This window comes from Coloeus monedula (genome assembly GCF_965178545.1).
Source record: "Coloeus monedula genome assembly, chromosome: 3".
Classification (NCBI taxonomy): domain Eukaryota; kingdom Metazoa; phylum Chordata; class Aves; order Passeriformes; family Corvidae; genus Coloeus; species Coloeus monedula.
The window spans coordinates 113,533,563-113,547,501 of NC_138783.1; the positions used below are offsets into that span (position 1 = coordinate 113,533,563).

At 37.8% G+C, this 13,939-nt stretch overlaps 1 protein-coding gene across 9 annotated transcripts in view; it reads left to right on the forward strand.

Moving 5' to 3' along the window:
* Positions 1 to 13,939, forward strand: part of KDM6A (lysine demethylase 6A) — a 151,722-nt gene that overhangs the window by 22,096 nt on the left and 115,687 nt on the right. For all 9 annotated transcript variants that reach the window (XM_082278261.1, XM_082278262.1, XM_082278264.1 and 6 more), the window contains one exon: positions 12,613 to 12,721. In XM_082278261.1, the coding sequence (XP_082134387.1) occupies positions 12,613 to 12,721 (109 nt within the window). Of the gene's footprint in view, positions 1 to 12,612; positions 12,722 to 13,939 lie in introns of those variants that run through there.

A 13,939-nucleotide genomic window follows, 5' to 3' on the forward strand; every position in this document is an offset into this window, starting at 1 on the left:
CTGTGAAAATGGATTTTAGGTAGAGGTTTGCCTGACTCAAAAGAAAAACGAAAGCATGTTGACCTGTTGAATGTGAAACAAGTGCAGAAGTCTGACCCACAGTCTCAAATCTCATGCCATTACTGCACAGAAGGAATAAATTTTGACAAATTTACTCCTGCTGCACATTTTGCAGTGTAAGGGCACTGTGGAAGCGCTATGGCAGAAAGGAGAACGAAGTTGAGGTTGTGCTCCTTTGAGTCTGCCTGCATCCCCTCATTTGGGAGGCAGGGAAGTAAAATCAACATGAGCTTCAAACTTTGTTTTAATGTTCCACAAGACTTGGAGTTTTTCAAGTTATCTCACCGCAAAAGAAGTTTGAAACACATTTTCGGCATGCTGGAGTTTGTGGAGTACTTTTCCATGCACTGGACAGCAGCTCAGGCCTTGCCAGTCAGCAGTTTTTTCCCTGTGAGCCACATGCACCTCGTGAGATGCCAGGTCTCCATCTGTGGCCTAAAAACAATATCAAGAAGTATTCTCTTTTGCATGTGCAAGTGTTATTTATGTTTCCAGGCTGAAGCATAAAGGTTATCCCTCCTGTTGCTTGCACAGGTCAGGCCACAGGTGGTCCAGAATGATGAAGTTTGCTTTTTTTGTATGTAAGAAGCTGTTACTGCAGAAAGCAATGAAAAAAGAGCCTTTTATACTACAGTTGACACTTTAAAATAAAGGGTTTAAAAAGATTGACATTTGGGACTGACTTGCATGCTATCCTTCGCCTTTCATGCTTATTTGAAAATGTCTGTAATTTAAATTTGATACATTTTCAACTGTTCTTAAACTTTCTCACCTTTGTATTTTTTCATCCTCCCCAGACATTCCCTGCAGAGGGATAATCACTTGTTCTCTTAGTGACTGGCATGATTGAAATGATTATTACGTGGAGATGGTTTGTGTTGAGTGGGTGATGATGGGAGGCTGTTGAGCAGCCAGGTGGAGTAGGGATGGAATGATAACAGTGGGGAAGGTGCTGTCCTTCAGGGTTTGAGTAAATTGTCATCTGCTTTCCTGTTTTGGCACTGCCCTCTGACAGAAGTTTAATCTCTTACTTGGTGTTCCCTCTGACTCCTTTTCTGTCTGAGCTTTTATTTACCACTTCTCTGGTTGTGCCCAGCGTGCTCTTTAGCACTTAATTCAGTGTCTTGCTCTGCTGTGCTTGATTCAGAGATTCTTGGGTTGCATTGCTGTTTTCCTTATTTCCTTTCTAGGGGAATTGCTTGTTCATGGTGACACAGTGTTTTGGCAGGGATTTTGCAGTGTATAGTGGGGTGTTTATGTATATTAAAGAAGGCAAATGAAAAGTGTGTGCACCTTTTTCCTCATACATTTTCTTAAAATGATGAATTCGACTCCTTGAGACCAGTACTTGAAAAAATCCAGTCTTCCATGGAAATTAGCTTTTCCTGCGTTGTGAAGAGGTCTTGTTAGTTGTGGTTGACACACTGGTGTATTCTGTCAATTCAAAGATCTATGATCTGGCCACTGAGTGCTTTGAAGGTGAATTTGTCCTGTAAACAAAGATAGATTACATTAGTGACAGTGAAATGGGAGACAGTGATGTGTCCTGTCCATCCAAAACCTTAAAAAGGAAGACAGTCAACATTGTAGTGTTACAGAACTGTCCTTTTAATGGAAACTTCTTAGGGACTTTATGGCCTTGCGTCACAATTTTGATGCATTTTTTGCAGTATCAAGTTAGTTGCATTTTGGAAACTGTATTGCCTGTAAAACTGTTGAAGTTTATTCTAAGGTTTGGCATTTAGGTGTAATTGAAATTGATGTCTGCCACTGTAAATAATGTCAGAATTGAAAGTTCATCCAAAGGCCTGAGTTCTGACAGCTTTAGCTGAAGAGTGAGAACTTAGGAGAACACTTTTCCTTCTGCAGAGTGAATCATGTGGAGTATGGCATGTTCATCAAAAGAAAAACTTCTGAACAAATTTCTGATGTAGAGAATTCAGTTATTTCTGGCATTATTTCATTTTAAATGCAAACATTATGGTAACGTATTATAAGGGACTCTTCAGAGGTGTTTGTTGTATGAATCACATTCACATCCTGGTTTAAGGAATGGGGCCAGCAGAACTCCTGATGTTCAGTGCTGATCCTTACACCTCTTTTGGGGTACTCTGTCCCATTTCAAATTTCTGGTGATGGATTTCACACCTCAGTGGGTTTATAAAATGCCTTTTAGAAGTTTGATTGCTGTTCAAGAGATTTTTGGATTTTGTCTCTGCCTCTGAGAGAGCAGCAGTGTTAGTGCTTAGAGATGCTGATTTGGTCACTCTGAAAGGTGTTATGGGTGTAACACAAGGTAAATGCTGGGTTAAAGATCTGAGTTCCATACAGTGGAATCCACATTGGGCAATTTTTTAGTCTACAAATAGACATTTTTAAGAGACAAATGGCCATTAGCTATTTTCTGTTTGGGACTGGTACATGTAATGAACAGTGTAAGATTAGTGAATTGTATGTAAATTTTAATGAAGTGCGCAAGGTTGACCTTTAGAAATGAGTATGTTCGGGATGTGTATTGCTTTTCCTAAAGTGTAGTGACTCATTTTCAAGGAAGCTTTTTAATAAACTCATAAAATTTTATAGTTAATAATGTTTTGAAGATGAGGAAGCTAGTTTTGGATTTTCATTTATTTTATAATTTTTAACCTTTGCTGTAAAAGTTGAAATATAGTACAACTTGAACTTTTTTTTTTTTTAATAATTAAAGTTACATTTTAAAGAGTTAGGTGTGACTGTTTTGAATTGGTGGCTTCTGTTACACAAGTATCGGAGTACTGTGCTTTAAGTAGTCAGGGTATGTGGTGAGTGAAAGGTAGGCCCAACAGAAGGGGATATTGTACTTTTTCCAGTTGGGCATTGTCTAAAAGATTCCTTGCAGATCCTTCTGTTGGAAGGAACATTATCATCATGATGGAATTGAGAACTCATAATTGAGTCAATATTTGTAGTATTCAACCAAGACAGATGGTGGTGTGGCCAAACTCCTCAGTCAGCATCCACCTCTGATGGATTGCATTTTTCTTTATCCAGCTGTTAGTTTTAAGTCACAAAATCCTCCCTTTTCTACCCAAGGTCATACTGTAGTTGTGGGTGGGGAAAGGATGCCTGGAACAGAGTTCTCTTTGTGTGGGTGGAAGCTTAGTGTCTGTCATTCTGCCTCTGTCCTGCAGAGAGTCATCGCAGTGACTTCTGGCTTAAAAGTGAGGTTGACTCTGGAATCTGATACCTATGGCACTTGTGATGAGTATGGACAACTCAAATTTAAATCTTTGTCTTAAAAAGAGTCAAGTGAAGTCTTGAATCCTGATCTTTTTAGATTCAAGTTCTTAGTAGATAGTTTAAATGTGCAGGAGGTTTTTGTGAATTTTTTGTGCATCCCGTTTCTCTCCTATAATAGAACTGGTTTCTGACATGCTGTACTTACCAGAAACTTGATCCTTTGAAGCTGGCTCCGTTTCTAATTCAGTAGTATCCCTGAAAATACATACAAGATACATGGAGAAATGCCATTAAGCTTCATACATAAGTGTTTTACCACTTGGTATTTTTTAATGTCCATCTGTGTATTGGATGTCAAATTTGATAGGCCTTGGGAAGCATTATTCAAGAAGGAAATCTTACATCCAGCTTCAGGGAAATATTAATGAAAACAGTCTGTGGTGACAACCTGCATGGCTGTTTACCCTGCAGCTCTGGGAGTCTTTAGGATGTTTTGCATGTGACAATTCACTATCAGGTTTGACTTACCAGAAGACTGTGCTGGCCAGTTCCCAAGCAATGTTTTGAGTGTATTGTCCTTTTACTTGGTGTTTAGTGCACATTATGATGCAAATGCATACTAGTAGCTAAAAAAGTTTGGACTTGGACTTCCTAGTGCATAAATGCAAAATCTGAAATCTGTGTATCTCCCCCACCTGTTTCTGCCGCAGCAGAAATAAGACATTTATTCTTTCCTGGAATAAGATTCACTAGCTCTGCTGTTCAGAGGTGGTACTGCTCATTAGTTGTGGACTGTATCCAGAGGATTGTATTCCTCTTGTTTCCTCACTGCAATTTCTTTTCATTCAGATTGCCACACGAGAGGGGAAAAGGTGAGGGGTAAGGCTTGGGTGTTTGCTGGCATTAGCAGAGAAGGGTTACAGCTCTTGATGGGAGTTACTGTGGTGCTTCTCAAGGTGTTTACTGGGCATAAAGTTCTACAAAACATTTTTCTGTGCGGGCTGGTTTTCATGCACATTTGGTTATGTTCCAGTGTTGCTCATTTTTGTATGTGAGCATAATTGTGTAAGCATAATTAAGCAGCCACAGAGGAGAAAATACGAATGGCTGTGGAAAAAGGAACGCAGTATGTGGAGTGTACCTATATGGGAGATTTCAGTGATGTGATGGAAAATCATTGGGGTGGACCCTTCTGCTGCACCGGCTGTGGTAACTTTAAAAGTACCAGCATTCTGAGACTCCTTGAAATAGTGGTATTTCAGTATTTAAAACCACCTTCATTCCGTTCAGATACTTTTTTTATCCTTTGTGTCTTAATGTGCCTTTACCAATTCTGTATCTCCTGTGGTGCTGAAAATTCCACACTTCCCACCCTATTAGCATTAGTTCTTACACTTTCTTTATGAAATAGCTCCTGACCCATTTTCACTTCCATTCTTCTAAAATAAATCATCTTTTCCTTGTATTTTCAGACTAAGCTACCAGCAATATTATTTCTGAGTACCAGGCCACCTCTAGTGCTTGAACCCTTTTGGGACTGAAGTTTAGACTGTGCAGATTTAGTAGAGCAATTGGTGGTAGCTTTTAAATATTTTTTAATAGTTGCCTTTCTATATTGCCTTGTATTCAAACAACACAGAAAAATCATTCTGTTTAGTCTAAAACTAGGTATTTTCACAAATATATATTTGTTCTGTCAGTCTTGGTAGACATTGTCTTGTGCATTTGTATGTACATTGTTCTCTATTTAATACCTCTTTTTTTCAAGCGTCTTTATTCTTTGTTTCATTGTCATTCTAATGCTTGGTGCCTGACAGTCAGTGTTACGTTTCCAAAGACTGGTGTCCAGATCTAGAGATATTTGCATAAAAAAGTTACTCAGATCTTTTTTTCCTTAGGTAAAGCAGGCAGCTATTAATGCAGACTCTGGCTTTAATTGTGGGTGGGTTTCTGTGTTTGTTTGGATTTTTCTGTGTTGATTTTAATTCTATTTCCAAAATAATTTACCCAAAGAAAACAAAACCTGCTATTTATTTGTTGTATCATATCTTACTTAACATCTGTGTGAAACTCGGCAGACTCCTAGATAAAACTGGTTTAATGTTTAAAAAAAAAAGCTAAGTTTGTCTATCAGTGTTAGCTATCTGAATGTTCTGAAGTATGAAGTATGACATGCCACACCTCATTTGTGATGTTCTGCGTTGGTATAGGTGAGAATTGCTAGAATAAAATCTGATTTAGTGGTCTTAAATTTTAGTGTGTGGTGAACTGTTCATGAGCTTGAACAATTGCTAAATTAAGGTGCTGCAATTCTACTTGAAATAGACTTACTGTGGTAAAAATAGCTAAAAAGATATTCCTATAGTCTGAGATAAAAATAATTTCCAATTTCCTATGAGAAATCTACCACCGCTTTGAAAAAAAAAAAACTTGCTTATGTTTGTTTGGGTATTTTTAAAAGATTACCTGTAAAGGATTTTGAATGATGAAATTCCATACAAAATTTGCCATACTCTCCTGAGTCACCTGATTATGAAATATTTTCAGGGGCAGAAGAGAGATGATTCTGTTTTCTGATAATTGAGAATTTCTGGAAATGTGTGTGTATGTACAAGGACGTTGATATTTGTAAGTTTATTTGACTGTATTTAAAAGAAATAACGAGAGGATTGCATCCTCCAGGTGCACTCAGAATTAATGCAGAGTGATTCACCACATAAGCTTAAGTCAACAAATTTTTCATAAAATCCACTTGGTTATGGACACTGTCAGCTGCAAAGGACTAAGCTTCCTGTATTTTATGTATGTAAACTATTTTTAATATGTAAACTATTGAGTTTGCATCTGTCTGACAGAAAACACTTGTCAAGAATGTCTTGTAAGTATTCTGTATTCAGGGAGGCAAGTTGGGTTTTTTTACTCTCCACTAAAATGTCACTTTTCTCCATTTAATCATTGATTTGCATGTATTCTGTTTTGTATTCTGTTTTGCAGTTCTGTGCTTCTTAAGAAGCAATATCCCTCAGTTTTCACTGATAATTGAGTTCATGTTAATTTTCTCTTGTAAGCTTAGGAATCTTGACCTTACTTCTGCAGCCTATTGTGTCATCTCTTCATCTACCATAGACATAATCTGAAAACAAAATTTGTTACCTCTTCAGTATAATGTGGGAGCACGAAAGTCCTAGACTACAGTAGTGGCTTTTAAAGAAAATTCATCTCAGCTGTGACCATCAGGCTGTGTGTGTAGCTCGTGTGTGCAGCTGCTGTTCTTTGTTGCCTGCACTATTTATTCTTGTGTCCGGTTTCATGAAGCATTAGTCATGAGAACATAAATTAGCCAAAATCGGTTATACATTACTTGAGAAATGTTTGAGGAGCATCTGTTTCTGTTGTTCTATACTAATTGTCCCTGAAATGAGAAGGACTTTGATCCTAAGTATTACTAACAGACTAGAATAAATTCACAACATCCCAATATGCCATAGAAATTTTGCAAGAACAGAGCTACAGAAGAGGCCAGCTCATGTTTTTCCTTCTTGAGTCCCGAATGCTTTGGGGTGTGAGCATATTTGTGTCCAGCATGCTGTACTTTTAGTACTCTTACTGAGGCTTCTGGATGGTATAGTCCATACGTGAAATACAAGAAGAGTAAACGTGCTAAATTGAGAGAGAAATTTTATAATGGCATATGAGTGTTGCAGAGACAGAGCATATAAAGAAGCTTTGAAAGCTGTAGTGGGAATTGCTATTGAATAAGAAAGTAAAGGAAGTTAAGGATATTGTGCCAATACATAATATGAGAGCCTTCAGTGGAGGTTCTGCTGCATTAATCTAGGTTATCTTCAGTCAAATAAGAATGATATGCTTTTCTCTGCAGAAGTAAATGAGATGTTCTTGTAAATCGTCTACAGCTCAGAAGGTGATGTGTATCCAGGCAGTCATTGATGGGGGGAAAAATAATTTTAACTTCTGAAGAATTCAGGCTTGTCTGATTTTTCTCTTTGCTTAGCTGAAGGGAGCCCTGTTCACGCTCCCATATCTGCAGAGCAGGAGCTGGAACTTCTCCAGGAGGTTCTCTGGGCGGTAGCTGTTGTCACTGTTGTTAGCAAATCACCTGTGCGTTTTGGTCAATTGGGGCATGGAGGAAGGGATGGGAAAAGAAGCCTTTCAGAGCATCCTCAGTGGTACTGATGGAGGGAGAAGGAGCCCAGCATGCACACACACTTGTGCCTTTCTGGTCTGTAGGTGTCCCTCAGACTGGCCGGTGGTAGATGTGTGATTCTTGCCTCAGTGACCAGCACTGTGCACGTAGTTACTTTATTTTCCAGATGGATAAAATATGAGCTAATTAACATGCTGTTTCTAACCATTAGTTTAGTGTGTATTTTCTTTGTCAAGAGTCTGCTGATGTGTCTCTCTGCTTTTCACCTGGAATCTCTGCTCTCATTACCTGCTCGCTAAGCTCGTCCAGTCGGGTCACTGGAGACACAAGAAAAGGAAGCAGCAAATGTTCAGTTTTGTCACCCTCCCCCAGCTTATCTACATATACAATAGTGTTTTCTGTTGTGAAATTGAAGGTTCTGGGAACTTTCTGAAGCTTTGAATTTGTGATTTTACACTCCATTGTCTGCATTGAAATCTGTGTTTTTCTTGAGCAGTTTATTTATTATCCAGTAAAATTCAAATAATTTCTCTCACTGTATGTTACTGCCTGGTTGTTGCCATGTTAACAATTCAGATTGCTGCGTTTTGGTTCCCTGTAGTTGCCTGGGGTTTTTTTTCTATATTTTAAGTAAAAATTTGCTGACTCAGTGTACTCCTCCATTTTAATATCATTAATATATTAAAGAATTAATAGTAAATATTTTATCATGTTTTGCCATTTAGCCCTGCTTAGTTTCATCTTGGTCAGTCATGATTCAGAAAGGATAACATCACATTATCTTCCTCAAAAACAATTTCAACAAGCTGTATTGATTTTTTTTTTCCCCCTTCTTTTTAGTACAGTTGTTTAACAGTAGTTTGAGTTTGTGGTCTAAAATGCAAACAATTGCAACCAGTGATAATGGTAAAGTTTTTTTCTTCATAGTAATTTAAGTAGAAATAACACTGCGCTTCTTGTTTATAAAGCAGAGCTGTAATGTTTCAGTGACCCCTGTATACAATATTTAGAATTCTGGCTTTATCTGTTAGATTTATCAGTTAGATTGGTTTGGGTTGGGTGTATTTATTTATTTATTTATTTCATTATGGTATATTCTTGACTAGGGCCTTTCCTTCAGGAAATGACATCATGTTAATAATAGCCAAAACTGTCATTTACTTTATGGGGTTGGTTTTGTTTGGCTTGGGATTGTTGGTTTGGGTTTTTTGTGAGTGTGGGGAAGGAATGGTCTTAAAACAGAGGGAAAAAATAATCCGCTTCCTTATCCATTGGAATGATAAGTAGGGAACACACAAGGGTCTGGTAGGACATTTTAAAGGCGATTCTAGAATTATTTCTTCCTTTTGTGAACAGATTTTGCCAGCTGTTTCTGAGTTGGTAAATACACTAAGCCTTTTTCTTCACTATACTGTATTTAAAGGTGTCCTAAGAATTGGTAGTTGAATCTGTGCAATCAGGATGCCCCCAGTCATGAACTATGATGTAATAAGAGGGAATTTGTGTGACAATTGATTATTACTTCAGTTGAAGGTGGCAAAAAACATGAATAGTAGTACTTTTTTAGTGTCATACAAGCCAGTTTCTTTTCCTGGAGCCATTCCTGTATTGGTTTCCTACTTCTGCTCTGGTTGCCTCACTGCGAAGCAGCTGCAGGTGATTATTTTGCCAAGTTCCTAAATTCTTCAGGTTTCCCTTTTATCTTCTCTCAGCCTTGAACAAAGGGAAGGAAGTGTACAATGTTGTGTAGCAATCTTCCTTTTCATTTCAGGGTCTTTCTCTTTCTTGTTAATTTGTCAGTACTGGCAGTTCTCAAGGCCGACTCCACTGAATGCAGTTAGAGATCCATACAGCGTGGAGAAATAACAATGCTTAAAAAACTCAGGGGTTTTTAAAATCCTTAGAATTCTTAGTGTCTCAGGATAATTTAAATGAGTTGTACAAGTGGTGCCATAGGTGGCCTTTGCAGTTAAAGATCCACTAAAATGAGATCTTCTGATTGTTCCTTCAAAGAAAACATCTACAGATACATGCAATTGTGACCTCCCTTTTCTATCCATTCATTCAACAGAGACAAATTCTTACCTGTGCAGAAAAATACTTGTTACTTTCTAAAGGTCTTTGTGGATGGGTCTGATGGGGGAGAAAGTTTTTTGACCAAAACCAGAGTTATGTCTCTGCCTGTACATCTGCCCTGGCTACTGGGAAGAGCAAGAGCCACACAGAGAGCCACACAGAGACCAACCTGCTCTTCCTCCAGAGACTCAGGGACTGACTTGGTGTTCCTGCTGAGGAAGTAACGCTTGCTTTTAGTTTCTGTTTCATTTCGTTAGAATGTGCTGGAAGAATTAAAAAAATTCGTTCGAGACAGCCTTTCCAAGTTAAGTTTGCATAAATATGAGTGTGTTGCTGATTATGTTGCAAACTGGTTAGAGGTCAGCGGAGGGGGTTTGCTTTAATGGTGTAATTGAATTGCTCTTACAGGAACAGATAACTTACAGTTAGCTGTGGCTGGAAAGGGAAGTTCTGGTGTCTTAGGCCTTGCCTTGTGCTGGCACTGGTGAGATGGCTTAGCAGTAGCTTCAGTTTATGCTCTAACATAAAGGGAAAATCCGCCTTGTTGCAAATTGGTCTGAGCTGTGTGAAAGGCTAGGGCACAGGTTTTTACATCTCTACTGCAGACAGTGCTTCAGATACGTGTGATACGTCATTTAATGAGCATTTACTTAAAAAGGAGCTGGGGGAATGTTGTGGGTCTCCAAACACTTAAATGTTAAAGTGCGTGTGATTTACGATTTCACTGAACATCTGTACAGAAAAATCCTGTTCCATTTGTTCATAAAGTCAAGTTCTCTTTAAACACCTAATAGACTAATGTAGCCTCATTCAGGAAATAAACTACCCTAGCTTCCTCTCCAGTATTTATTGTAAGCTACCTGTTCTGGTGTCAGTTTCTGTATGCTCTGCATTGCAGAAGACAGAATACCAATTTAAGAAAATATCCAAATAATGACTATTTTCTTCAGCAGCTGCAGCAGGTATTGCAAATCATCAGAAAAAGGGAAACCTATCTGCAAATCAACCCGTGACAGTAGTGTTAGGATATTTTGGATATAATGTTAAGATATTTAGGATGTAACATTAAGAATTTTGTTACGATTTGTACAAATCAAGAGATGAGACCAAAAAGTGGAGAGAAGAAGCCTGGTGCCAAAACCAAGATTCTGCACTAAGATATTTGCAGATGGGTTCAGCTGGGGAGCCTGATGTTACAGTCAGTACATTACACAAGTAGTGATCCTAATGAATTTACTTTAGACTTGTGTGCTTTGCTTCTGATTTTAGGGATAATATTCTTTAGATGGAGAGTTGACTGACTGCAAGAGGTGATCCTAGTGATGGGAATAAAATTAAAGGAGTAGTAGCTTTGATCCATGATGAACAGAATTACAGTCCTTCCAGTGCAGTTTGCTAGGGCAAAGCTTGCAGCATGAAGGAAAAGTTCTGCAACAGATCTTTGAGGTAGAGGCAAATACACATCTAAATTTGGTGTCTTCAGAACACAGTCAAACAGCTACAGTTTGAAATATGTACTTTAGATTTATGTAAACATATTTTTATGTTTTATTAAATCATTTTAATACCACATGTACACCCACAGTTCTGTAGCAGCATAGCTTTGTTTTTATTTGTCGGAACTTTGCCTCAGAAAACAGCCATAAAATAAGGCTTTTCTGAGTTTGGATGTAGGTGAAAGTATGTGATACACCTGAGTCTTGGGATACAAACTGAGACCCACTCAACAGATTAGATCAGTAATTGGGTTCTCCACAGATGTGTTTTAACTATTTCCTAACATTTCCTCATTTTATTTTAGCATCTCTCATTTTGATGATTAATAAAAGTATACCCAAAGTAAGTTATAAATATGGGCAAGGCTACTGATTTAATATTCAGCTTGATTTCCCCCCCTCTTTTGAATCTCTAAAGTTTTACATTTTTATTATTCTATTTAGTTTTTATAGAATCTCCTAAGAAAGCTCCTCGTTTCACAGAATCACAGAATATGCTGAGTTGGAAGGAACCCATGGTCCAAATTTGATTACTGTCATGTAATAAAACCAAGGAGTTCCTAATTGCAACCAGATTTGAAACATAGACCATAAAATGGTGCAAATCATGGACCAGCTGGAATTAGAATTTGTTGGAACTCTGTCTGGCTTTTGAGAATCGTGCTGATGCAGAGGACCTTTCCTCCCGTTTAAGTTTGTTAAACTGCTTCAGTTCAATGGCTAATACGTTCAGAAAGTTGGGAAGTGATTTTATTTATTTACTCACTCATTCCCAAAGTGTAAACAGGGTCAGGAGGTAAATAGGATCATGAGTTAAGGATGTAATATGTTAAAGATCGCGGCAATTATGGTGAATAGAAGGTGTCAGTTCAGTTTGTTAAAAATGTGTGTTCAGAGCACAGAACATTCTTTGTTTTCATTCATTTTAAGTGTGTGTCACTTTAAAACTGGGGCAACCTCTCTCAAACTAAAATTAATTTCTGATTGCATTTACATTTCTGACTTTGGCTTTTCTTAGTCTGCAGTAGAAGGTAGTAAATTATTTTACAACATGACAGAGATGTGGAAAGAATCAGATCTTGGGAAACACATACGAAGATACGTAAATTGCATAAGGTAGCATGTTGAGGTCGTGTTCTTTGGTTTAGCAAAAATGAGTGCAATAACTGTTAAATGAAAAATGAATTCTTTAGGGAAAAAACAACACAATGAGAATAAAATCAGAGAGGTTTCTTTCTTGCCGATTGGAAAGAATAAAATGAATCCTTTTATATTTCATTGATTTTTAAATTAAAAATTGTCATGTAAGTTAGAGGTTTGTTTTATGTTGGGGAAATCAAATGTCCACAGATAAACCAGAGGAAATTTCTATTGTTCAGTTGTTGTCAATTTGCATTAGAATCAGTGAGCTTCCAAATCTGTTCTGTCTTAAATATTACATTTCTTTTCTTTTGAAAAGTGATGCTGACTTTGTTATCGAGAGTGTTTGTAGACCTCTTGTCTTGCAAGCTAATGATACTTCATTATTTCTCAGAAAATGTGTTATTTGCTTTAGTAAAATACAGAATTTTGAAAACCTTTATTTCTTTTTCCCAGGCTGTTCGCTGCTATGAATCGCTAATTTTGAAAGCTGAAGGAAAGGTCGAGTCTGATTTCTTTTGTCAGTTAGGTCACTTCAACCTCTTATTGGAAGATTATCCAAAAGGTAAAAATTTTTATTTCTTTTATTTGATAAATGTCTTTGGGGGATTGTTCTTTGGTGTAGGTGACACAACAGAATGAAAAACATTGGGCTAAGTCACTGTTTGCTTGGTTTGTACTGCCTTTCAGAGCCCATAAAAGAATTGAGAGTGGAGATGTCTTTACAAAAACAACTGTATTCTTACTTCTTGTTCTTTTTTTTTTTTTTTAACGAAAAAAAAAAACAAACCAAAATTTTTCTGGTTCTGGTGTGAATATGAAGTTGGCTGGCAGGCCCAGTGTCTGATGGCTGCCTTCCTTTCAGTGATCGTGGGATGTGGGTGAGAGCTGGGTAGAACAGGTCAGAATATTTACTTTTTTTCCCATGGGATGTCTTTTTTCATTGTTGTTGCTTTTTAGTTTTAACATGAATGCAGTTCTGTTTGTGTAGAGAAATAAACAACACTCCCACCCTCAAAATGTGTACTCCCACCCCACGCCTTTTTCCAAACACACAAAGATACTGGATTACAATTTCCTTGGGATGCAGAAACAGGGAGATGAGTTATAACTGAGAGTAGTTCCAGAAGCACTGCTTGGTGACTCAGGCTGGCTGTGGGCTGTTTCATAGCAGTTTGTCTGTGGGTCCACTGGTTCTGTGTCTGACATTAAACAGTGTGAGTTTGGGTTCCTGGGACCTTCATTTCTGAAGTGAAAAACATGTAGATTTGATACTGCTTAGGAGGAATTTGCAGGTATCTAAATTCAGTCTCTAAATTCAAAAGGGTTTAGATGATGGAGGCATCTGTCTTGTACCTCATCCCATCCAATTAGTTTGATATAACCACTGGTGTTTCCAAATCCAGAGACATGGGAAAAGCTGCAGGGAGCACAGCAGTATGCTGCCTCTAAAATTTAGTGAAGAATAGTCTGATCCTATGTTTTTATTTTAAGAAAATTCTGCCACCTGCTCTGCAGAAAAACTTAAACCACTGTTTCTGATACACCTAATAAAACTAGGTATGAGTGAAGTGTGTGCAGTATGACTTTCTAGATATATTTTACTTAGCAAAACCAGCCCAGGATTATGGACTGAACTGTATTAACTCTTCTTTTGAGTTGACAACAGTTAAGAGTGACAGGACCAGGTGTTGCTGTGGATCAGAGGCAGGGTTTACTGATGGGACATCTGCTTGGTATTGTACGTAGTCTTAAAAATAAGCATAAAAAATCCAAATGATGG